This window comes from Triturus cristatus, chromosome 1_1 (genome assembly GCF_964204655.1).
Source record: "Triturus cristatus chromosome 1_1, aTriCri1.1, whole genome shotgun sequence".
NCBI classification, from domain to species: domain Eukaryota; kingdom Metazoa; phylum Chordata; class Amphibia; order Caudata; family Salamandridae; genus Triturus; species Triturus cristatus.
The window spans coordinates 1206449201-1206476215 of NC_140579.1; the positions used below are offsets into that span (position 1 = coordinate 1206449201).

General features: G+C 43.4%; 1 protein-coding gene across 11 annotated transcripts in view; it reads right to left on the minus strand.

Annotated features, from left to right (window-relative positions):
- LPCAT4 (lysophosphatidylcholine acyltransferase 4) overlaps positions 1-27015 on the minus strand; it is a 1035593-nt gene that overhangs the window by 277319 nt on the left and 731259 nt on the right. For all 11 annotated transcript variants that reach the window (XM_085651786.1, XM_085651792.1, XM_085651797.1 and 8 more), the window contains exon 8: positions 4043-4097. In XM_085651786.1, coding sequence (XP_085507912.1) covers positions 4043-4097 — 55 coding nt within the window. The remainder of the gene's footprint in view (positions 1-4042; positions 4098-27015) is intronic.

A 27015-nucleotide genomic window follows, 5' to 3' on the forward strand; every position in this document is an offset into this window, starting at 1 on the left:
GGAAATAAAATAACTTTATGGGCTATATTGTAATCCGTAAGAAAGTCTAAGACGGCCGCTATAAATACAACAAGAAATAACAAAGGATTCGGACGGTTCTTGAAATAAAGAGAGAATATGCAAGGGGTAATAAACGTATTTGTTACGTTGCTTTAAGGTGTCAAAATAGAGGCACAATGGTCATAAATACTAGAATAGATTGAGGGTAATACAATCGGCGGATAGGTTTTATCATTATGGAAGGGAAAGATAAGATGGCCGCCAGAGTAACGATACGCTTTGCCTCATTTTGCAAGAAAGCGCAGCTGTACCCTATTTCTGTAATTAATCACAGGGACACGGTAGATATAAGGATCGAGGTCTCCGTGGGGCTTAGAAACCCTTAACCACGGAGACGCTACCCTACATGAGGCCAGAATGCTCATACTGTAGGTAAGAAGTAGGATGATCTATAGACCTAGATCGGGTCCTTTTTATCGTGTAATTATGGCTAAGCGAAATGTATTTTGGGTATGCGTTAGTAAGAGGAGTGCTTTTAAGGCTAGTTTTCGGTCTAAACAACTTTTTAGGTCTTGCCTGGTGAACGCAGCGCGAAAGCGATGTCGCCAGCGAGGTCTATTGTTGCTGACTTGCCTCGGAAGTGGGACAGGGCAGGGCAGGGCTTTTGGCGGATTGGAGCCTGTGTACATGCACGTGAAAAAGCACGTCGACACACTCGATGTGCACATCTCCTGTCCCCCTTCCGACCACATGCCATCCCCGTTGGAGCGGCCTGTTGCAAGATGGGGCCGCTCAGATCAGGCACCAACAATAGCCCACACGGAGCCCCCCAGCCCTTCTTCACTCACCGGGCTGCTCTCTTCTGGCGGGGGCTCCTCCTCGCGGCGGCAGCACTTCTCTTGCGGGGCTTCCCTGCACTCCTGGGAGCCCCGCGCTGCAGTGGGCAGCCTCATGCCGCCCGCACTCTTCACCCGGGCCCCCTCCTGGGACCCGGGCTTTTCTCCACTCCGGCTGACACCGCGGGGCTCCCCCTTCAGCATGGGAGCCCCGCGTTAGCACGGCACGTCGGTTTCTCTTCCTGCCGGAGCAGGCCCCGCCCACATCCCGGGCAAGGGCGCCTGGCTTCCGGTTTTACCGAACAGGGCCACGGCGGTGATTGCTTCTCGGCGGCAAGAGGGGTAGGCTCCCTCGAGAGTTAAAATAAATGTAGCAGCGGGCTGGGCACCCGCTCAAAGGATTTTAGTCTTGTGTAATGCTCTTGAGCACCTTTGAGTTGCTTGGTACAGTTAATTTGCATTGTCTTCTCACAACATAACAAGGGTGAAAGTGGCCTGTGGTTTCTGCAGCTAGCCTAGGTGTGGGGCAATGCGTTGCTTTGCACACATTGTGCAGTTGCTTCTTGTCACTTGATTTCGTAGAGGCATCAGTGAAAGGTTGGCATCCGTGGCAATTCAGAAATTGTTTTCTTCATTTGATGATGGGGTCTCTAATTTCTTGGCGCTTATGGTTATAGGTTGGAAGTTTCCCCGTTGCCCACAGATTAAAATCTAATTTTTGGAGGAACTGTTTAAGATGGTTACACAGCATCCATTCATCTGTGGCATGCAGGCTATGGTCAAGTCCGAATGATTTTGGGCTCTTTGGTTTTTCTAGGTTTACCGTGGTCTGTATGTCGTCAGTGACATTTTAACAGGTAAAGTTGAAGGATATGATCTGGTCTAGTAGGGGCATACACTTAAAGTTGAACAGGAGTGCTTAGACGATGCAGCTTTGGGATGCTCCAGTGTGCAGTCAAAGGACTTGATATTAACAAATAGTGGACAATGAATGCTATGTCTGCCTTGGAGTTAAGAGCGGATGCAGTTTGATACTTCCCTGTATGCCAAGGCGGGCTGTTTGCAACCGTAAAATATTGTGATTACCAACAATTTTTAGGTTTTTGCGAGAGTTTGTTATTGGCATTGTAAATGACAATACCTTTTATTCATCTATTTTAAAAACACATAAATAAAAGGCATTGTCATTTACAATGCCAATAGCTCAAACTCTCATAAATGCGTGACCTATTGCATTGCAAATGCTTGTTTTAACTATGAAGCGAGGTGTCTGGTGGTATAGCTCACCCCTATAAAAGGAGTTTGAAAGCTGCCCGCAAATTAAAAGCGGGTTTTGGGATGTATACACCGTGGTATTTGTACGGAGAGTTCATTCTCTCTCTGTGGAACAACATGACCTGCGGGAGGGGGGGGGGGGGGGGGGGGGGTTGTAGTTAGATGAGGAATAATTGTTGACTCAATCACCCCAGTAATAAAAGTTAGGTAAGCCTATGAGCAAGTTGTGAATATGTGGAAGAATATGATCCCGGGTGGGTGTAAGTTTGGTGAGGCTTTTTTGTTGATAATATTACCCCATGAATAAGAGTTAGGTAAGCCTGTGAGTAATTCGGTAACATATTACCCTCTGTTTTTTTTAGAAACTAATGAACTGCCTAAAGACCAAACGGGCATAGAACGTATGCATCGAGGAACCCAAATCTAAGAAGCTATACGCTCAATTTAGTTATAAAGGTAATAAACCCTTGTGAATATTGTAATCATAGCGAATTATATAGCTATAGGTGTTACTAAAGCCTCAAATCTTTTAATTAATTGCAGATTTATGTGTCTTCCTCAACTCTGTCCTAGAAATATCAGAATTGATGGTTGGCAGGTAACTTTTTGGGTTACTTTATCTGGGGCCTTTTATTTATCTATTTTGGGTCCCTGTTTTCAAAGGGTCCTCGTTTAATAAGGGTCTCTTCTTCACAGATTGATTTGCCAGATCTAAAGCACGGCCTCAGTGAGAGATTTACAATTCCTCCGACACGATTTTGCAAGGGTTCCCTGCCTTCAACATACCTGGATGTTTTGCATCATCAAGACAGGTATTGATTAAATTATAAACAAATATAAATACTTAATGTGGAAGCTGAACACTTACGAGATGGTGGATGGATTAGTACCATCTACCAGAGATGAATGGTTATGAATGTGATGTTGGATACATCACCAGGATAAAAACACAGTTTTTTACGGTATTATTATCTCTTCTCTTTTGGTATACACCTGTCATGGGCTAACTGTCTGTTTTATTGAAGTCTTGTTGATGTATTATGATTTGATATAGATGGAAAACTTTGTATGACGATATGTATTATTTTTCTTTTTAAGTGTATACTTTCCATGGGCTAAGTGTTTGTTTTATTGATGTTTTATCTGATATAGCTTGAAAATACTAAATGGGAGATGTTAATTCTTGTTCTGAAGAAGGTGGTTTTTAATCAGTCAGTGATATCCACCGAAAAGAGCCGAGGCAAGACTAAGAAGGCAGACTGTAGATTGTGGAGACATTTGTAATTCTAACAAATCAAGTATTCAGAATAACAATTATATGTAGAACGAATGATCTGGAGCTAATGTTTTTGCCTTCAATGTTGATAAGAAAGTATCTTTCTTGCAGGTTCTCCCCTGCATGCAATGTGTATACAATGTTTATTTGTTTTTTTTAACCTCTTGAATAATGTTTTTAAATTTTGAAAAATTGCGGGATCATTTACTGTAGATGATTAATTGTTATGAAAATCTTTTTTAATTAAAATAAATATCTCTATTACTGTGATTACTTGGCCTTTTGAGGGTGTTGGTGTTTTGTTCTGGTGATTGACTGGTTTGGATGCGAGTTATTGTCTGGTTATAACTATCTGCTGAAAGGGAGATTCTTTTCTGACTACGCACTAGAGTGTTGAACAGAACCAGCGCTGGTGAATCACAGTGAAAAGAGCTGAAAATAACAGATACATTCAACACTCAACTCGTTTTTTTCCATTAACAGATGAAGTGCTAAATAAGCTTGAGGACAATGCACTCTGAGTGTTATTTTCTACTGGTACAAACACTCTTTAATACTAAAAATGGCTCCAATAGGACATCCCACCATTAAAAACAAGCAGCGGGCAGGCTGGAGGGGCGGGAGGGGGAGAGGAGAAATAACTGAGCCCTCTTACCTCAATCTCTAGCCGGATGAACAACTGGGACAGGCTTAGCCATAGAACTTTAAAGCTGTGGGGGTGAAAATAAGCATTACTAATCTGGTTTCAAGTCAGGTAAATTTAATTACTGCTTCAACTGGAAGGAGAAACTACATAGGGCTAGTACAAAAAAGGGGAAATGTTTTTGCAGGGTTCCCATTAGACAGTACACAAATCAAGCACATGCTACCAAATGGCAATTATGTTTCTTAAGAACGTTGAGGTAACTAAGGTGCTGTGCGCCACATATTGGACACTGTGTGTGATACTCTAAGTGGATGAAGGCATTCAATAGGTAAACAGTTATCTGAATCACCTTTCAGAGACTATGTGAATAAGTGACTTGTATCATGGACTCTTTTTAGTGTTCTGAAGCCATAAAACGGCTGATGGCGCGTTACCTCATTTTCCTATCTGGAGGCAAAAAGAGGGCGATGTGAATAGCACGAGCTCACCAAGTGGCTAATACATTAAATCAGCAATGTGTACAAACGTGCCTTCACAGTTCAAAATATGAACTAGGAGCTCTTTTGCGCAAGCTATCCGTTGGCTGAAAAAGTAAAATAGACAGTCATTTAACACAATTTTCCTTTTTAGACTGAAGACATCTGTTTATAAAAAAGACTGCTGAGTTACACATGACATTGTTGATTAATATACATACTCATCAAATAAAAGTATTACAAAAATGGTACAGATAGTCAGCATAAAATAATTTAGGTTATTAGGAGCATTTGAGGAACCAACAATGGGTGTAAGAAAAAGTTACATACCTAAAACTAAATGGTTACTTATCTGTAGGAATAGTTTTACAGCTTGGATTCACATGCAGTGCATCGTTCTGCCATCTAGTGGTTGGGTCCAGAAATATCTATTTTATTTCCTTCTCTTTTGTAGTGGGCACTAAGCTGGCTATTCGGTGATATGTGCCTCCTTGCATGACATCATACATGAGACCCAGAAGCCTCTTGGGTGACCTCTTTGAAGGTATGCTTTCCTCTTCTATATGCACTCCTTCCTCCCTCTATTGCAATTTAACTCATTTTGGGAAGGCAGGAAGGTCACATGAAAATTCTTCATCCTGCAAAACTATTCCTATAGGTAGGTAAGCATTTTTTTTGCAGCCGGACTCTTTTCTGGAAGAGATGACCATGCAAAGTAAACAATTAAAGGTAAGAGTATTTGCAACTAACCTCAATCAGCCAGTGAGGATGGTGGGTGCATGTGTATCTACAGCACTACATGCCACAAACAGATGCTTACAGGGTAAGTAACATTTTCTGTTCGTGGCACATGTAGCTGTAGATACACATGCTGTACATCGACTGTAAAGCAGCTCTCCCCAAAAAGTGGCGGCTTAGCCTGAGGATGTTGCTCAAGACTGAAACAGTGTGTGTAAGACAGCCAGGCCAACTTTTTCCTGTTGTCTAGCTAGGATATCCACATAGTAATGTTTAGTAACAGTTTGAGGAGGGATGTATGACGTTACAACGCACACTATTACAACGCATGCACTTACAACGCATTTTTTACAACGCATAATCCATTACAACGCATGACATTACAACGCATGACACTACAACGCATTTTTAAAAAATACCTTTACAACGCACTACCATTACAACGCATACTACCTTTACAACGCATACCATTACAACGCATAATATTAAATTACATTTAAGGTAAGTATTAGATAGTATAGGGGTAAAAATTACTATTCTAACTCCAGGGGGAGCAACAGTAGGGTAAGTGTTGGATAGTGTAGGGGTAAAAATTACTATTCTAACTCCAGGGGGTGCAACAGTAGGGTAAGTGTTGGATAGTGTAGGGGTAAAAATTACTATTCTAACTCCAGGGGGTGCAACAGTAGGGAAAGTGTTGGATAGTGTAGGGGTAAAAATTACTATTCTAACTCCAGGGGGTGCAACAGTAGGGAAAGTGTTGGATAGTATAGGGGTAAAAATTACTATTCTAACTCCAGGGGGTGCATCAGTAGGGTAAGTGTTGGATAGTATAGTGTAATATTATGCGTTGTAATGGTATGCGTTGTAAAGGTAGTATGCGTTGTAATGGAATGCGTTGTAAAGGTAGTTTTTAAAAATGCGTTGTAGTGTCATGCGTTGTAATATCATGCGTTGTAATGGATTATGCGTTGTAAAAAATGCGTTGTAATGGTAGTGCGTTGTAAAAGTTGCGTTGTAAAGGTTGTTCCCCTTTGAGGAGTCGACCAAGTAGCTGCCTTACAGCTGTCAGCTAATGGTATATTGCCCAAAAGAGCCATAAAAGCCCCTTGTTTGCGAGTGGAATGGGGTCTTGGAGGAAAAGATAGGGCCTTTTAACTTCAGCATAACAAGTTTGAATACACTTGACAAGCCAACGAGTAGTCCCTCCTTTGGAGATACAAGGCCCCTTGTGTGGCTCGGAGTAGAACATGAAGAGTTGTGTCTTACAAAAGAGTTTTGTTCCATCCACATAATAAATTTAACGCCCTTTTGACATCTAAGGTATGCAAGGTGCATTCAGCTAGACTCTAGATGTGGAAAGAAAACTAGAAGCTAAATGGTTTGATTGAGCTGAAAAGTGGAAACCACCTTATGCAGAAACGGGGTTGGTTCTGAGAACCACCCTAGCTGGATGAACCTGGAAAACAGGCTCCTCTAAGGGAAGTAATGGCTACAAGGAAGACTACCTTCCATGAAAGAAACTAAAGGGGACAAGAGTAAAGGGGTTCAGAAGGAGGGCCCATGATCCTAGTTAGGAAGATGTTGAGATTTCACACCGGAGCAGGAGGTGTCCGGGGCAGGATAACCCACTTAAGCCAGGCCTTAATGACTGGTACCCTAAAGATGGAAGTGTGCTGCCTATTTTGTAGGTAAGTAGTCACAGCAGCCAAATATAACCAAAGGAGGTGCAAGCAACGCATGAGTTGTGAAGGAGGTAATAGACAATGTCTTGTACTGACGGTTTGAGATGATTGATATGTTTTGGAAGGCTATAGTGCACAAAACGCTTCCATTTCGCTGCAAAGCAGGCCCTAGTAGTAGGTCTGTGTGCTTCGCAAAGAATGGACATGCATTCTTCCGATAACGCCAGATAACCGATAACTGCAGATAACAAAACTCTATGACCCCAGAAACCAGATCGCAAGATTGAGCTGCTGAGGACTGAGTTGTGGGAGAGTTCTGTGGTTCCGCATGAGAAGGTCTGGCCTGTTGGGAAGTGTCCAAGAGGAACCAGAGAGAGTTTCAGCAGAGTGGAGCACCAAGACTGGTATGCCCAGGTTGGGGCTACTAGGATGAGGGTAAGGGATGTCTGCCTCAGCTTGTGAACTACAAACAATTGGAGCAGAAAAGGCGAAAAAGCGTAAGCAAATATCCCTGACCAGTTCATCCATAGTCCATTGTCCGTGGACCGCAGGTGTAGTAACCTGGTGGCAAAGTTTGGGCATTTTGTGTTTTTGGTGGTGGCAAAAAAGTCTATTTGAGGGGAACCCCCACTGCCGGAAGTAAATGAGTAGGCCTGGGGGTGGAGTTCCCACTCATGGACTTGTTGATGCATACTGCTGAGCAGGTCGCCAAGTCTTTGTTCAGACCCAGAATGTACTGTATGACCAACTGCACTCTGTAATGTTTCGCCCTCCTCCAGATAAAGTTGGATAGAGCAGACAGCTGGGATGAGTGATGTACTTCCTTGCTTTTGTAGATAAAACATAGCTGTGGTTTTGTCCATGAGGACTAAGATGACCTTGCTGTAAAGGAGTGAAGGAATAGCCAGCAATTCTAGGTGGTTGGTGTGGAGGCCCTGGTGTGCAGGTGTCCATAAGCCCTGGACTGTGTGATCTTGCAAATGCGCTCCCCATCTGGTGAGCAAGGAGTTCGTGGTGATAGCCTACTGCGGAACTGGATCTAGAAATGGCCGTACCTATAACAGGCTGTTGGCATTCCAACACAGCAGAGAGCGATGTGTATGGCCCCAAATTAACACTAGATCCTCCCATAGACCCCCCTTGCTGAGACCACTGTGCTGCCAGGCACTGTTGTAGGGGACGCATGTGTTAACTTCCATGTTACACAGTTGCAATGCAGGACGCCATTATGCCTAACAAACAAATTACTGGTCTGACCATTACCAGACAGTCCGGCTGAAAAAGAGGTAGCTGACTTTGGACAGCGTTGACCCTGGCCAGGCCTGAGTAAGCTTTCCTCACCATTGAGTCTTCCCTGTATGCTTCCCAAGGGGCAGGAGTCTGAGGATCATATAGTGGGTTATATGAGTCACAGGACGATCCTGGACTGTCCCAACCACCTGAATGAGAAGATACCTGTGGGGAATGTGTGTGTGGGTCCACAGGCCACAAAGGGGAGTTACCAATGGGGGATGGAGGAGAAGGTGGAAGAAGAAAAGGTGGAGGAGGAGGTGCAGTCTTACCAGGCATGAATGGATAGGTGCCTCTGTCGTAGAACCAGGGCTTTTTGGGCATCAGCCCTGAAGGAGGGTTGAGGGCCTCCTTGAATTAAGTCTCCTCTTGTGAGGGATGGAGTCCTTCAGTGGATGGACAGGCTTGGATGGATGATGGCCTTGATGGAGCTGAAGTAGGGCAACAACCATAATGTCCAGAGGTGGATCTCGGTTCTGAAGATTTCGACTGGGAGTGCGGATGAGAGGGCGCCTTTGGATCAGACGCTGAAGAGGTAGTCAAGGGCCGAGGCCTTGAAGCAGACTTTGGTGCCAAAGGTATCAAAGGTGTCTGGTCTAGTAGTTCCATGCCCGCCATGAGGCAGTGACGGCCCGGAGCCATCAGATGAGGCACAAAAGCTCGAGGCTAGTGCCTCCGGAGGATGGGATAACACTACTCACTGTGGTCCTTGGTAGCGGGTGTTGAACCTGGCGGTGGCCCTTCAGTCTCGACATCAGACTCCAAGTTAGCATCTTTCAACGAGAACACCTCCACGATATCAGCAGCAGACTCACTTGGCTGCTGTAGGGCTTCTCCCTCCCCTTTACAGAAAATGTCTAGGTCCTCGTCGTCTCCTCTGTGCCACTGAAGCCGAGGCAATGCGTTGTGCCCTTCGGTTCTGAATTTTTCTTTTTGTGGAATGCATGACCTGCCGCGTAGGCTACTTCTTGGTGATCAGGAGACAGGTAACAAGTTACAGACTTTGAGCAAATCTGTCCCCACAGACTTTGTGTGGGAATTTGAGCAGAAAAAAAAAGAGTCCGTTTCATCACGTGGACATTCTCGGCTGCCTTAGTGATGGGAGTTGTGAGGGGCAGAACCCCAAAAGTGGAAATTTAATTGACCACAAGATGGAGTCAAATCAACACCCGGCAGTGGAGACCATCAAACAGTGGGATTGTTTAGACCGAGGAGGAATGGTGCTGAAAGCCCGGCGAGCCCCAGTAGACATGTCTGAACAAGGGAAGAAAAACAATCTGACTATGGAGCCGATGTACATGCGCATTGTCTACAAGAGGTAGAGTCACCACGCTTCGTGACTGAAAACGATTTGAACAAATACAAGTTGTACACGTCTGACCATAACACTAGATGGCAGGAGTATGCACAGCATGTATATCTACAGCTACACATGTCACAAACAATGGGCTTCTTTTCCAGATTGTTTTGTCTCCTGTAATACAAGACTGGTGTAAATCAAGGGAGGGATTATTAAGTCCAGCACCCACTCTCCTAAATAATCGTAGTAACATGAAAGCGGTATGCTATTCTTCCAGAATAAAGAAATATGTAAAGCTGTCAGTTGGGAATAAGGACCTGATCAGAGGGTTTCAGGGGAGGGGCATCTGAGTGATCAGAAGTAAATGCCCTCACAGTCCCATATGCGTGTCATGCTTCATCACTGGCCTGCTCCGCGTTGGGCCGGTGCTGCAATGCTTAACAGACCCCTCAAGAGAGCTCTTTATTAGAGACCTTATGATATTAGCCGTAATATAAGGTAATACACGACTGTCCTTCTGACAACCAATTGATAAAGCCCTTTTTGCTTGTGATTTTGTTTGTTGGGAAAAGGCAGGTAACTGTACAGCTTGTTCGACATGACAAACAGCATAATCTTCAGGAGGAACTGTGAGTTAGTTGTCATTACCACTTTGTGTGTGTTTGCCTGTAAGGCTCTTGCACTGAGAGTACCTGCAATTCACTAGCCCTCCGTAAACACATGATCGTTAGTAAGAAAACCCTTGAGTGTTATTCAATTGAGTCCACGTTTGGTCATTATCACATAGGCTTGTTTCATGAGCTGTCTCAGTACTAGCATCATATTTCACAATGGTGTGGGGTCCGAGCTTCGTGGCGCTAATATCTTCACTTCCTACAGGAACCTCTTGATAACAAGTGTGTTGAAAATCTCCTTCTTATGGTGCCCCTTGTGTACGCCACTATAGCTGATAGATGTACCTAAAGGGAGGCTTAGAAAGTCCCTTATCTGTGTCCAGCTTTCCCAAGTCCTTTCTAGTTACACCACTGCATGAACTTGTTCCACTTTGTGATATAGCACTTCCTTGTGGTAGGCCTTCTGGCCTTCTTTAGCACCTCAATAATGCTTAGGGGAAGCACCAAGCGATCAAACTTCATGTCTATAAGAGTTAAGTCACAAGGCTAAGGGTGGTGTGGTCAGGGCAGTTTAGCTGGCCTATTTGTTTTGACAAGTTCAGATGACCCGGCAGTCTCATATCCTATATTGGACGTGGCCTGCTCTGCAAGGTCATTCTCAAACATTTTGCCTTCACCCTCCTGTTTTCTGAACCCGTTTTTGTTGGCTTGTAGGACTCTGCACACTTTACCACTGCTGAACTGCTAGGTTAATAAAAATTAGCTTACACCCAATTGGCACACTTAATTTACCTGTAAGTCCCTAGTAAAGTGGTACTACATGTACGCAGGGCCTCCAAATTAAACACTACTAGTGGGCATGTAGCACTAATTGTGCCAACCACCTAAGTAGTCCCTTTAAACATGTCCCAGGCCTCCCATAGAAGCTTGTGGGTGCAGTTTAAAACTGCCATTACGACCTGTCGAAATAAACCTTTTACCAGGCCTAACCCTTCCTTTTTCATACATATGAGTCACCCCTAGGGTAGGCCTTAAACATCCCATAGGGCTAGATGAAGTGCAATTAAAAAGTTGGACATGTACTTTTAACTTTGACATGTCCTGGTTGTAAAAAAAGATCCTACATTTGTTATTCTCTACTGTAAACGCCTACCCCCACCACAGGATAACATTGGGTTGCCTTATTATATTTAATAAGTGCCAACTTTCTATTCGGAGCAAGTCGGAATATAGAGCATGGTGTCGTAAGAATTGGAATCTAAAACCCTCTTTATTTGTAAAGTTCGACTTTAAGCTACAATTCTGAAAATGGAAATTTTCCTGCCTATATGGTGCCTGCAGCCTTTTTCCTGGGTCACATGACTAAATGTAGCTGCCAGTTGGTCTTTATATATTGCTCCCAGACAGTGAGACAAAGGAGCATAGGTTTTGGTAGGATGGGCCATCTCTGACTTGATGAGGGGGAGGAGCTGTCACCTGCCACACTTGAACATCACAAAGGCTTTTACAAAAGTCTATTGTGACCCCCGACAAACTGGGGCCAGGGTAGGGAGGCAGGAATTTAGGAGCACCTCTTGGGGTGGAACCCTCCAGAACCTTCTTGTACTTCAAAGTGAGCACCAGGTATAAATATTGGACCCTCAGACCCAACTCTTCAGTACACCTCTGGACCTTTGGATGCCTAAGAAGGGCTAATGTACTACTCTGCAACAGAACTTCCACTCTGTTGCCCTGATGTATGAGTGAAGGACTGGACCTGCATCTTGAATTCAGGACCACCAGAGTGAGTCCACAGGGTAGTTGGCTGCCCTCCTGATCAGAGTCTTGGGGATAGAAAAGGCTCCAGCCACCCTGAACCCAGCACCTAGACTCTGTCTGCTGTGAGTACAACCTCCCCCCCTCCCCCCCCCCAACTACACAAGTGGTGGCACCCCATTCCTGGACACTTGGAAGTGGGCCTGAAGGTGCTCTGCCAGCCAAACTGTGGTCCTATTTGTAGAACCGATGCAGCGCGATGTATCTATCCGTAGCGGCATCAGAATCACAGCAGGTTGACATCCCCAATGCCAAACCTCGTACTGTAGCCCGTAGTCTCGTTGGAACCCCAACTGAGCAACACATACCCGATGCAGGCCTTCACATCACAAGTCCCTCAATGACTGCATCGTCCACAATGACGCAGGAGAGTGCACTGCAGCTTCTTCTGAACCACCGGAGTGGGACACAAGACTTCGCTCAGCAAGCCCCTCCTTGACGACTACGCAGGACTCCACATCGCAGCCTCTCGGAACTGCAGCTGCATGATGCACCAGACGAGAGATCTCCAAACGCTCCGCAAACCAGGATCTTAGTTATTGTTTAGCGGGCCTAACTGGGTCCCTGGGCCCACACTCCATGACGGTTATCCTGAACTTGGGACTTTGTCCCGGTCTGGCAGGTCACATTGTGCTTCTAGGCACTATTTCCACTTAGCAATTGAAATTGCATATCTCCATTTCTACTGATTGGATTGTTGCTGATTTGGCCTTAAATAATTCATTAAATTTTGCTAGATTTTTTTAAATTGATGTGGAATTTTTCTTGTGTTGTGTTTTCACTTTGTTACTGTTTGAAGTGCTGCATAAAAATGTTGCTCATTGCCTGAATGCTTTTTGCCAAACTACCGGAGGAATAAGAACAGGTTAATTTGGGGGTATTCTTGTGCTTCACCTTGAAAGACATTGTAGTTCGTGCTTGAGTAGGGTTTCAACCCACCCAACCCCCAACCAGTAACCCAATTTTCAACAACTATGTCTTGTGCCATCTCCACGAGGTCGGAGAACCATGTCTGTCTAGCTGATTGGGATGCATTCAGGATTAGAGTTGTGGGTGCTTTCTGGCATTTCTCTAGCCCCAGTGGAACTAGCAGGATGGCGGGAAAGCATATTCAAATTTCCCTAACCATTGTTGCAATAGGGCATCCCCTAATGACCAGTTGTGTGGGTTCCTGGATGCAAAGCTTTGGCATTTTGCATTCTCTCGAGTTGTGATGCATGTGTAGTGTATCACTACAGAAAGATTCTCTTAACTATTTGTTATTTTGGCTCCCATTTATGCGGGACATTTGCCTGTCTGCTAAACCTTTCTGCTTCTGTGTTCTCTACTCCCAGTAGTTTTATTGCTACTTTATCTGAATATACCATCTCCATATGTTATGTGCTAGTTTGGACAGTGTGTGTGACCTTTTCTCTACCTGTTTGTGGCAGTAGAAGATGGAAGAACATGGTGGATATTTTACCTGACTGGATTTGAACTGTTTCTCCCCGATCTGTGTATGGAAGAGTTTTGGGGCTGAGAAGGCTCTAAAGTTCCAACACATTTTGCGTTTCACCACTGTTTAGGCCTCTAATGTTTAGTTTTACCCTGTCCTTGGCTGTCTTAATGGTCTGCTTACTCTGATGTGGTTTGTAATCACTGTAACTCTTTGTGCATTTTCACTGTGACATTCACAATATCCTCCCAACTCCTGATTGCCTGTGACCACTGCCACGGACGCCACTTCTGGAGTGGTCTCATGTGAAGTCTGCCATGGAGTATTGGAGGGATGGAAAATGCCATCATTGCCATTAACTTCTCCAATGTCATTGCTATCAGAGGTTGATGCTTCTGGTAAAGGCGAGTTTGCTCGGTCAGTGGCTGGATCCTCTTTGCCACTGGAAAGGCTTTGGCTTCTATGGAATGTAGACTTGCTCCCAGAAACAAAATCTTCCTCTTTGAATCTGGGGACCATTTCTCAAGTTCAGGGAAAAACTATCCTATGGAGTGTCTTTATAACTGTTTCTATGCTGTCCTGGCACTGTTTGAGTGACCTCACCTTTCCCAGCCAATCGCCCAATTATGGATATATATGGACACCCCATCTCCTCAGGTGTGTTGCCACTACAGCTAGGCATTTTGTGAAAACCCTTGATGCAGATTTTATCCCACACTCAGGATTCTCAACTGGTAATGGAACTTCTTGCTCCCGCTGTTCATCTAAGCATAGAAATATGGGTCTTTGAGGACTATGGTTAACTATGGTTCCCTTTTCGCAGAATTATAACAGAGTGTGCAGTTCCTGTAAGGGGACGTGGGGAAGACAGGTCTTTCTTCGTGATGCCTTCACACACCCCGAGAGGTGTCATGCTTCATCATTGGGCTGTTGCCCCTCGTCAGGCCAGCACTGCAATGCCTGACGGGCTCCCGAAACCGGGGCTCCTTGGCGGGGATCTTTTGAAGAAGAAGCCATAAGGTGCGTGGGAGATGGGTGGTGCACAAGGGAGTGAGATAGTTAAAATAGGTAAGGAACAGTCCTATTGGGTTAAATTTTAATATGCTAGGTAGCTCCTGCCTAATTAAAAATGGTGTGTGTACCCGTGTGGAAAATAATGTTCCTCAAGGGTCAAATTATGTGTGAATGGTCAACATGTTTCGTGCCTGGTTTGCCCCTAACGGGTCAATTGGCACTTTGTCAGGACCGGTGATGTGTAAAAAAGTGCACTACCACCTGGTATTCAGTATAGTGACATAAATTAGCAAGGAGGTAGGAAGGCCTAGTAGACGTGTACTGGGGTGAACAGTAGACCCCTAGTACGAGCGTCTGTGGCTGACGGGGCTGGCCAGAGCATGTTGTTGCTCCGGTGATGGGCTTCTAGAGGCACCTTGCCTGCGTCCTACCCTTGCTCCGGGACCCTTTTCTCAGAGGCACAATAACCTCCTGTAGTGTCATCATCTTGAACATTTGTGACTGGATTAATTTCTTTAGCGCCCATACATGTAGGACGGGTTACAGTGTCTTGACCAGTTTTGGTACTGGGCAGTAAACAGAGTAGTCTCCTTGGTTCTTTTCTATTGTTGGTGGTTTCACTATTTGTATTCCTGTTTAAGAGATGTGTGATCTCTCAGGGATGCCTATCCTAGGCTATAATTGATAACCAATCTTTTTCCTAGATGTGACGTGGTAATCTGCTTTGAAGTCCTGATGCTGTTCGGAACTGGTCCTTTCTTGGACACTGACAGAATACTGTTTCTCAGCTACTTCAGTTGAATTCCAGCACAGAACACACAAATAACTCACTGGATGCCATTTTCTTAGGCACAACACACAGGTTTTGTGTGGGTCAGCTTCTGAGAACTATTAGCCAAATCTAATGCACTGCTAATGGACGGCATGCAAATAGGAGAAAGGTAAGTTTTGAAATAGTTAGAAATGACAATACCATTAAAATGAAAAAACCCTTCCAGGAAGAGGAGCAGTGAAGGAATTAAATATAGTCACCCAAAAAGAAGATGCACAAGAAAAGCCAATCGACCCAACATGGCATGATAAACTGGAAAAGGAGCCATGATTGGAAGCTGAAGGTGTTGCACGCAGAGCGACACTCATGAAGCAAGGGTTCCAAAATAATGTTACACTGACAACAATGAACTGTGCAGGACAGCCTGCAAGACAGGTATGAGAAATGTGACGTCCTCTTGTGAACATGGAAGACAGACATGAGGCGTTAACGCTAACACATTTTCTCTTGGGTATCACTAAGCTGTCCACGGACAGCTGGCATTTTCCAGGCTGCACCAGACTCCACAGTAAAGAATGATCACGGCAAATAAAGGATATCTGTTCGGATGTTTACAGGGAAGGGAATATCAGAAGAGGGTGGCTGCAGAGCACTCACAGCACAAACGAGGGGATGAGAGGCTATTACCAACCATCTCATCTGCTTTACCTTTAGGATGTGGACACCAAGACAAAGTGTGGTCTTCGCAGTCCAAATACTTTCATGGCGTACCCTGTGGAAGCTGCCTGCATTCTGAACGTTCAATGAGGGTTGATAAGATCCTATCTGGGATTACACACCAACACGCCTGCACGCATCTGAAGAGACCCACATGATTACATGTTGGAGCAGTGGAGGGAAAAAAGGAGAAACCACCACACGTTCTCTTGGCCTGACCAGTAATAGCAGGATTCTGGGCTGACGTCCTAGACAACATATAACTGGTCACAGAAGTTACATAAGGACAGTGTCCAGACATGGTGCTGTTGGGCCGTCTCTTGGATGCGTCATACACATTGAATGCGACCACAGGCAGCACAATCTCCCTTCTTCTGTTAGCGGGAAACAAGTAATTCAGGAACTCAGAGAAATCCGCGGTCCCTTTCATAGATATGGGGCTGCATGAAGCCTACACCTTAATTTGGGATCAGATGTGTATACAGTACTATACAAAATAAAAACCCGTTGTTTGGGATGTGTGTGGATAAATTGTGGCTTACTTCGCATCGGACTGCATGGGATTGACATGCCCCAAACAGCTGAACGTGCTCTACGTGAGGGATACTAACTGGTGACTCGGCTCGGGTGAGTGAGATTGGCTGATTAGCACTATGACCAAAAAGGAACTTAAGATCGAGGAGGCCTGGAGGGTTACAGGACTTTTAGCGTGGATTGGGGCAGGTGAAGATTGTACAGGTGATTTTTCACATTCTTTTCTCTGCCGTAATATATCTGTATTTAGCATTTGTAAAGTGAGCACACACACCTGAAGGTATTCAGGCTTTGTGGAATGGTGGATGGGCTGTCCTATCAAACATATAACAGGTTTTAAAGCTTTTGCCTAAACTCTAAATTTGGAACTGTCTGTGTCAAACTGAGCGGTGGGGGGTTTTCAAGTAGGATTAGCAGCAGCCACCAAAACCTTCCTAGATATGGGGAATCCTGTGCAAGCACACAATTGGTCAAACTCACATTTTACCCAGCACTGTGAAGGAGACGATGATTGCCTAATAAGTCTGGATAGGGAGCAGGAGTGGTATAATTGGCAATACACATGGCTCTGAAGTGAATTCACAATGCTACTGGTAACCAAAGTAGCTGTTGGAGGAGTGGTGCCAGCAAACACAGGCTGATAGGTTTAACCTGGAAGCCCGCTTCTGGATCCACTGGGGGATTAAACAAGCTTTGGTACGACACAGGACTATGGAGTTACAATGATCAAGCCTGGACTCAATGGGCGCTGTAACTACTGTTCGCCCATCCTCGATTGAGAGTTAATTTTGCTAAGTATGCGAAGGTGGAAACCTCAGGCTGAGACCACAGGTCTTCAATGTTGTATAGTTTATTTCCAATAAAGCATACGGATACTGATGATGGCATCCTTTTCTGAGGTAAATTTTCCCTGTCATGGCAGCCAGCATGGACCATTTTTAGCAGACTGGAAAGGAGTGACCGCAGAGGTCAAAGGAAGATGGTGCATGGTAATAAACTCCCTTCACTGGCAGAAGGAGAGATATAGGCAAGGCATTTAAAGTAAGGGCCCTCCAGAAAAGGGGAACATCGAACATGTGTTGCATTCAGTAAAATAAAGATGAATGATTCCTCGTTGTAATGTTCAAGTAGCGTATTTATTCTTGGGATTAGATGGTCAGATACAGCATTCAAGTAGAAATGTAATCTGGTAAGAAACCCCACTGGGAGCAGGTACCTTCCTGCTCAGCCTCTAGATAACTGACAAATCTCATTGAACATCAACAGGTGGAACAGTGTATGACATCACAGAGACATGACATAGACAAGTAGAGACTGACACAAAGAAAGGACAAGGTAAAAAGAATCAGAATACACACCCCTTCCCTTAACCGAAAAAGATGTAAAGACGAGAGCACAAAGAGGAGAAAAAATACAACAGAACAAAAAAACCAAACACATGCATATACGCCCACTACACAACACTGGAGAGAAAAGGACGAATATACAAAATGGGTGTGGGTACAAAAGTCGTACCAACACAATCAAATAGTAATAAATGTGAGAAAACAGAACTTACATTAAATGAAAATGAATTATCCTTCATTAATAACTAAGAAGATGGAACTGAAGTGCTCATAGGATAATGAGGAACAATATACCGTAGAAAGAAAATTTAATTTACACTCCTCTAACAAAATAAAGCACAATAAAAGTGAGCCCCTGCGGCTCCTCACAGCAAGCATTTGAACTCCTCTAAAATAGAGCACAATAGAGTGGTTCATTTAAATTGACAATAAAACAGAGCCCCTGCGGCTCCTCACAGCAAGCATTGAATTCCTCTTAAACACTGAGCACTCAAGTGGTTCATAAGAAATGACAATAAAACTGAGCCCCTACGGCTCCTGACAGCAAGCATTTGAACCCCTCTATAAAATAGAGTACTTAAGTGGTTAAACCGAAATGACGAAAAAATTGAGCCCTTACATCTCCTCACAGCATGCACATGAACTCCTACATAATAGAGCACTTATAAAGTGGTTCACATGAAACAAGGACTAACAACTGAGCATCACTAAAGCTCATCAACAATAAGCAAGAAAAGAATGGAGCACCTAAGGCTCCTCACTGTAAGGATGTGAAATACTGAAACTGAACACCTCTAAATAATTAGAGCACGTCCGTGGTTCATCAAAATATTAGCACAAATAAAACTGAACATGAACAAAAGTGAGCACACCACGGCTCTTCAACTTTAAACTTAACAAGAATGTGGCTCCTCACAGCAACACTTGAAGAATTCATCAGCATGCATAGTTTCTTCCTTTCGTTCTTTCATTTGAAACATTAAACCCTTCAACAAATAAATGGAGCACCTCAATAAGAATTTAGCAAAGTGTGGCTCCGCATAAATTACACCATTAATGAAATGACTCAAAAACGCATCACCATAAAATCAAATATAACTGAACACCTCAAAAATTGAGAGCACAAAAGTGGTTCCAAATTCCAAAATAAATCCCACACGCACACATATGCTAGTACTAAACTGTAAATTATAGCAGAAACAGCATACTGCGTAACTTAGTTAATATGCAACAGAATAGATCGCAAAAGTTTAAACATAACAAGTTAAAACAATAAAAGTAGTCACCGTCGTCAAATCTTGGGAGACAGTTCTTTCCCTGAATTGTTGATTGAAATGTGAATGAAAGGGAAAAGAAATGATAAAGCTTCATTGCCAAAAATTCTTCTGTGAGTACATAGACCATATATCTTCATGTACGTGCAGGCAGTTTCCTCACGTGCGGAGCTGCAGGAATTAATTTGTAAAAGACCATACAACTTCTTATTTCTCCTTACATAAACAGAACCTTGTTGATGAGGGAGTCCCAGTTTAGGCACATTCCCAAATAGTGGTAGTTTCATATTTTATAATGTTCTCCCAAAATAGCAATTTTTACGAATGACTTCCACATGCTGCAAACCCCACTTATCAGCGTAACTCAGAGCTGCAGGTGTTGCAGACTCGGGCAAAGTGCAGACTATTTTTGCTTCCACTGGTGTCTCATTTGCCAACTGCCGTCTACATCTCCGTCTGCCAACTCCCGCTCACATTTCCGTCTTACTAAATACCAAAAAGAGTACCTGTATTTGCTGTTTCCACACTTATACAAATATCCACAACTTTATCGGCACTGGAAAACGGTGCGTGGTTGGTGAAACAGGTATGAAACGCCAATACCAACATGGCGGCCCGCAGCATACGCTGCGCCAGGTGGCTCTCGGCACGCTAGAGCTGTGAACGCCGTAGAAACAGCTAAGCAGCCAAAGACGTCAGAATGGCTACGGAACTGCTACTCGCAACCAGGTAAGCATTAATCCCTTTACCGGGCTCGCGCACTTTATTTTAAAAAAAAGAAATATGACAGTTAAATGTAGCACAGCTTAAAAAAAAAAATTTGAAAAACGCCAAATTACAAGATTGAACACACAGTACCTGCGCAATGGCGGCACACCAAATCCAGTAGAAATCACCCACAATTGAAACACTTTAAACTTTTCACGGGCCTCAGGTTCAGAAATATCACTTTCCTAATGGCTCCCAAAAGGTGACAGTTATCCTCAGAACACAATTCGCTGCTGCCCCTTCCCAGCACACCTGGCTGCTCCCTCTGGAAAGTTGAGGAACAAACAATTCATCAATTTCACCATTCAGTTTAAAACGCTGCTGCCGATTACCGGCACACGTCGCTGGTCCCTCTGGACAGCTTCAGTTCAAAACGAGAACCAGATGTAATGCCGAACACTTACTTCTGTAGGCTGTCTGATGTTACAGACGCCGGTGGGGCATCCAAGTCGTTAGGCATTAAGTTCCGTTTCTTCTCTTTAGTTTTGGTACGCGTGGTTTCTTTTCTCCAATCGTCGCCAGTGTTGCATTCAGTAGAATAAAGATGAATAATTCCTCGTTGTAATGTTCAAGTAGCGTATTTATTCTTGGGATTAGATGGTCAGGTAAAGCATTCAAGTAGAAATGTAATCTGGCAATAAACCCCACCGGGAGCAGGTACCTTCCTGCTCAGCCTCCAGATAACTGACAAATCTCATTGAACATCAACAGGTGGAACAGTGTATGACATCACAGAGACATGACATAGACAAGTAGAGACTGACACAAAGGAAGGACAAGGTAAAAGGAAAGCAGAATACAACAATGACTATATACTATGAACTCCTTGTGAATGATGGAGAAGGTTTCCCATATCTCAGGTTTCGCCAAGGAGTAACTCATGAGCTACTGGTATCTCTCCAGATACCTCAAGTAGCTCTCCAGGGTGTAGCGGTTCAATTAAAATATCTATACCAAATTTGAAAAGGCACGTGTTCAAAACAATGTATATATGTTTAGAATTTATAAGCTGATGCCTGAATTTTTTTTTAATTGAATTTCCAAAATATATTAATAGCTGATTTTTGAGTAATAAAAATGAAACCTTGTTGGGGAGACAATAACCAATGTTATTAATTTGCTGCTGGGGCACTGCAGCTATGGCTGTTATGTATTACCCATGTAGAAGAAGTGTACATTGACAGCATTTTTTTACATTACCGCTGGCAACCGTGTTTGATGCACTGTTGTAATCGCTGCTGGGAATCTTGCACATGGTGGGTACTTATATTATCTTGCCTGAAGTGGTTACTATCACATCAGTAATATGAGTAGCTCAGGAGTATTTACACCCAACATAATTAGCTCTTTTTAGAGTAAAGGCTGGAGACTCTTGGTATATCATGTTTTTGTTCCAGTGGGCCCAAGGAACTGAATTAGCAGTCTATGTAATAGGAGTACCCTCTTGTACCTAGGGGACAAAGAGTAGTGTTGTGGCTATCGATAGCCAATCAGCACAACACAAAATAAACACTTGTCACTGGTTTAAGGTGTAAAACGTATGGTCCGGGTAACAGGAACTCAAATGTTAGTTCTCCTCTGAAGCAGGACGTTTGAAATAGGAATATGTGTACTTCGAACTCCCTGTCGCAATTTTAGCCATGAACCAGAAGATGTGGTTAACATCTAGGGTGACCAACCGTCCATAAATGTCACGGACGTCTGTTATTTTAGTATGTTGTTTCCCCTGCGAGAGGCCCCAGGAGTTTAAAGTTTTCACTCGGGCCAGCTCACAAGTATCTTTTAAACTGTAAAGGCTGCCTGCAGTAGCCCCTCCCAGACCTCGCACAGACTGTGGACTGGCCCATTGTCATTCTGAGACTGCAGCTGATTATCACATTTAGAATGACAAAGGGCCCTATTGCAGTGACAGCATGTGGTGTGCCTTGTCCTGCATCAGACTAGGGCAAGGGTTTCTGCTTTTGTCTTAGAGCCATGCTGGAGAAATTTAAACAAATAAAATAACTGTCGACGGCAAAGCAATCATTTGTGCAAGACCTCTATCTTTATGTCATTTACCACATTGTCAAGGTGGATATTTGTAAAGGGTAGAAGTGATAACCACTTTTAAAAGCGTATTCAATTCAGTTTCTGATCTCCCTGAAAATAGTATCCCTTAATAAATATAAGGTGCAAACAGGAATACAATGGGCTATTCAAATAAGACTATTTAATATTGATGGTTACATTAGCACAGATCTTGATTGCCGAAAGGGCTGATATCGCTTTGCAAGTGGTAGCAATATACATGTTTCAGTTGCAGGACTTGTTCCGCCTCCTAGTCTTCTAAAATAGGAATTCATGTTGGTGCATATTTGTTAACTCACTGCACACAACTATTTTCAACTAATGAGATATTTGTCAAATAGCCGCAACATTTTTGCTCTAATTTCATTGTTCAACGATTCAACGGAAAACTGCAGTAAGAAAAAAGACAGTACATAATTATGAGAAATATAATTTAATTGTGTTTTATTTATGGCGTCGCTTTTCAGCAACAGGAGTAATGGGAATACCATCACGATCCAACGGCCATACTCTTAATCTAGTGCTTAGCTCACAAGCATGCATTCATTTCAAAGAGAATATTGACAATTTGATCACTGTTGATGTTCAGATGAATTCCAATACCACCTCTAAGACCCAGAAACAGGCAAAGCTGACAGAACATGGATTAAAGTGAACGTGGCAGAATGGCAAACCTCCCTGTCAAGTCCAATTCCTGTTCTAATTCCAAGTAATTCACAACTCATAAATCAATGGATTGCAAACTCAGTTGATGTCGACATGCTTCTCTATAGAAAATAACTTACAAGCATACCATTGATTGATATAAATCACTAAAGCCAATGTCTTGCAAAATAAAATCCTGAAGCCCCAAGTCCTATCGGAGAGTATTTTGAACTCTATAAAAGTCTGGCATCTCCTGAAGCAGACAGTAACTTGATTACTCCATCACAAAATTTATGTGAGGACATAGTTATTTTTACAAGAAAATAGGGAACTTAGTAGGCAAATATTCCACCAATCAAGATACCGTTGAGGAAACAAGAGCCTGAGGCACAGTGGTTTACCTTTATAGATGAAATGAAAGACAAAGAAGTGCATAAGGTCTTTATGGCCATGACTTCTGCTCCGTCTGATGTTGCTCCAGTTCACCACCTCAAAAAGGTGGCACAGATGAACAAAAGTTACTTACCTGTAAACTGTGGTTCTCCATTATTGGTGTCTTTCATAGATTGACATGCTTGAATCATTCCCCGTCGTCGAAGTGGGAGTCCCATGGTACATAAAATAGCAATATATATATTACCTACTGGCGATTGCCAGTAGGTAGTTATAGTTGGGACCTATTTTCCATAGGAAATCCGCAACATTCTATTCCCATTAAGTATGGCGCCAGCTGACAAATCTTCGCCAAATTTTCCAAACTTTTGGCCAGCTCCGGTCCGCTCCTATCCTGAAAGTTTCGTGGTGATTAGTCAAGCAGGGGCCGAGAAAAAAGGGGGGGTCCCAAAACGCGTTTTCCCCATGCATTTTCCCATAGGACCTGTTGACGCAGCTACAGCCCGAACTGCTGAACGGAATTACACCAAATTTGGCAAAGAGGTAGTCCTCAGTTCAAACTTGTGTCTTTTGCATAAATGGTGTAAATCCGTTCAGTAGTTCCTGAGAAAATGAGAGTAAAAAAGATAGATATATCTATGGCCTCGGAGGATCCGCACACCCTATGCGCACCCTAAGCGCACCCTCCCCGAACCGAGCGTGCACCCTCCCGATCACACGCTGAATGTTAATTGGCTGTCAAGTGTCTGCGTACATTCGAAACTGTTGGCAGCCATTTTGTGCCTCGGTAGAAGCAAGGCTGACTAAGTAAGGGAAATAAGTGTGTGAAAGATGTAAAGGGGGCAGGGTAGAAATACTCTGACCCTCTAGGGTGCGCAGATCCGGCCGAAAAAGAAAAAAAACCCTGAAATGCGGGCTTCCGCGCTTCGTTAATAATTTGCCCCCGGGTGGGCCAAATCCCGGGGGCAAATTGTTATAAGTTAATAGGGGGAGGGGGGCTGCGTGGCCCCCATCCTGGAGCCCTCGAGGGCCCTGGGGACCGCCACCCCCCAGGGCCGGCTCCTATAGTGTCCTGGGGTGCCCACCCCCAGGACACTGTTTGCTATGAGAGGGCGGGAGTCTCCCGCCCTCCTATAGCAAACTTCGTTCGGATTTTGAAAGAGAGAGCAGGGAAACCTGCTCTCTCTTTCAAAATCCAAACGATATTGCTTTTCCACACGGGGAGCTGCATGTCAGCACCTCCCCATGTGGAAAAGCAATGTCGGCTCCCGAAGGACGCGGGGAGCCGGCTGTGACCGTGGGGGCGTTGGGGCTCCCCTCACGGTCTCCAACGTTTTTTATAAGCCCCGGGGGATGGGGTCACCGGGGATAATAAAAATTAGTGATAGGGGCTATTTTTTTTTTTTACGGTAAAATTAGGAGTTGCGCATCCTAACACGTTGGATGCACTGTTTCTCTCGCGTTGGGTGCGCGGTCCCTAACGCGTTGGGTGCGCGGATCCAAGGAAAAAAACTGAAATTTTTGGGAGATAAACATCAAGCTTAAGTGTTTTGTTCTTGAGTGGCTCTAAAAAGAGCCGTTGTGTTCATTGAGAGTTTTTGGTACTTATAAGTAAGTACCTATACAGAGTCTAAAGTTGTTGAGGAAAACTCTGTTTCCTTCATCAGTAAAGTGTACTCCATCACTCCTATACATCTCTTGCATATGAAAGCGCAGATTGTTATTGTAAATGGAACCCATTATATAGTCTCGGAGAAAAGCAGAAACAAATGTATTCACATGTTTCCTAGCTTTCTCAATTTGTGGACAAAAATGATTGGACCAGTTCCATTTCTGCCTTTGGCATATGTTAGAATACACAAAGGCAGTTTGGGGAAAAAGTGAAATCAATTCTGCAAAGGTGTCCTTCATAAGCATTTCCAGACCTACCCCAGTCAAAGTGCCTATGTCATTGCCACCACAGTGCACTATTATGAGGTCAGGGTGTTGGATATGCATAAAGGATTTTACCAATGGCATCAATTGGTGCCACTTTAAACCTCTCTGTCCAATCCATTTAATGTCTACATTTGGCAAACATAGGTATTTGTGAATGCCTTTGTTTTCTGCATACCTTTGGCTCCAGAAAATATAGCTGTGTCCCACAATCCACACTCTAAGCATCTTGAAGGGAGGTCTGGATGCACTCAGATGGTCTCTGTAAATGAAATGGCAGTTTGAAAAGTAAGATTTTTCTAAAATGGTGGCTAAGATGCAGTTTTGAAAAAAGACAAGAAATCATTGGTTGTTTGACAACCTTCTACACTGAAAGGTAGGGTGCATGTTTCTGTTTTTTAAACGCATGATTCTTCTTGGTTAACAAAAAGTGATTGAAAGGAACATTATATATGATAAGCGGATATGTTGAAAAGTCAAGCACACTTGCTGTTTTGATTAGCAACATTGTGAGCTGAACTTGTGACCTGTGTGCTCAGTTCAGTGTTCCATGACCTGTTTCTATGGTACCAGGCAGAAGGCAGATTGGGGGTAGGGTTCAAATTTATGTCATTTGGAAAGGGTTGAAATGTTTAACCAATAGAAATGTGTGTTTGCTTTTGAATTTATGTGGGAAGGAATGTGATTTGATGTTTACATGTATATGTGTGGAAAATGAGAGGGAAACTTTGCCATTCTTTGGTTTTGCTGACAGGTGCACAGTGCAGAGATACTGTATAAGAAAATCTGGTGTGTGACTGATATACTTCTTAATCTACAAAACAACTTGAAAGGTGAGTTATTTAATTGTGAGGGGATGTATGTGGTCTATTTTGATTTTAATCAGACTAATGTATTTCTCCTGCTAAAGTGCAGGGAGTAATTTTTTTGTCTACAATCTTATTGACAGTGTGTGTGTGCAGGTAGAGATCATTCTGTGATAAGCATGTGTGTTTTTCATGTGTTTGCAGACAGATAACTGTGCTGTTTTTATATTTTGGTACAATTAGAGATCAGTCATTGTTTATGAATTTGCAAAATGAGTCATGATTCTACTCTAAAATGTAGTATTCGTAGATTAAGAAATGTGTTTTGGTATAGTGCAAGGGATAGTGTTGTTTGTCTAGGATCACACAGTGAGTCTGTGTGCATTTAGGAATTATTTTGTGAGAAACATTTTGGTACTAATCTGTAGTAGTAGATTTTGTGCAATGTGTGCAGTCAGCTTAGATTTTGTAGATTAGTAAATGTATTTTGTGCAAGGGATAGTTGTCTGTCTACAATCACACTGAGTCTGTGTGTATTTGGGTAAGCATTGTGAGAGAAGCATTTGGTAAAATTATGTATTTGCTGACAGACAACTGTTTTAAAACCTGTCATGTTGTCAAGTTTTAGTAGCATTGAAAGCCAGTCTCTGCTTGTGCATTGATAAAATGAGTCAGGCTTTGAAACTAAAGTGCAGTACTTATATATGTAGATTGTGTGCAGTCCCCTTACCCCTTCCATAGTAGTGAATGAGTTTTGGTAAACTCCTAGTGAAAGTGTTGCTTGTCTAGAATCACACTGAGTGTGTGTGCATTTGGGAACCACTGTGAGAGAAGCATTTGGGTACTTCATATCTTTGAATACGCATAACTGCTTAAAAACTTTCCTGTTCTCAAGTTTTGGTAGAATTAGAAGGCAGTCATTGCTTATGTATTAACCCAGGAACTGTCCTTGCAATACTGTAAACATTCAGCTAATATTCAAGTAGTAACGGAGTGAGGCAGGCATTAGCACACGCATTGATTCAAATGCTTATCCACTATGCATGCAGTCCTCTAACCATCTACACAGTTCTGTTTCACACCTTTAATTCCACAGTCAGTATCCATACACTTCCAGCAAACACCCTGTCACTCCCCATGTACTCCTCTAGTGACCCATTCAGCACCATGTACTAATCCATTCACTGCGCCAAAACCCAAAAACTTATAAATTCACCCAGGCACTCTGTTTGCAGTACTCTAATCATTCAGACAGTATCCAAGTACTCATGCAGCGAGCCAGGCTTTACAACATGGACTGCTTCAAACCCCTATCCAGTATGCATACAGGCCTCTAGTCACCTACACACTTGTCTTTC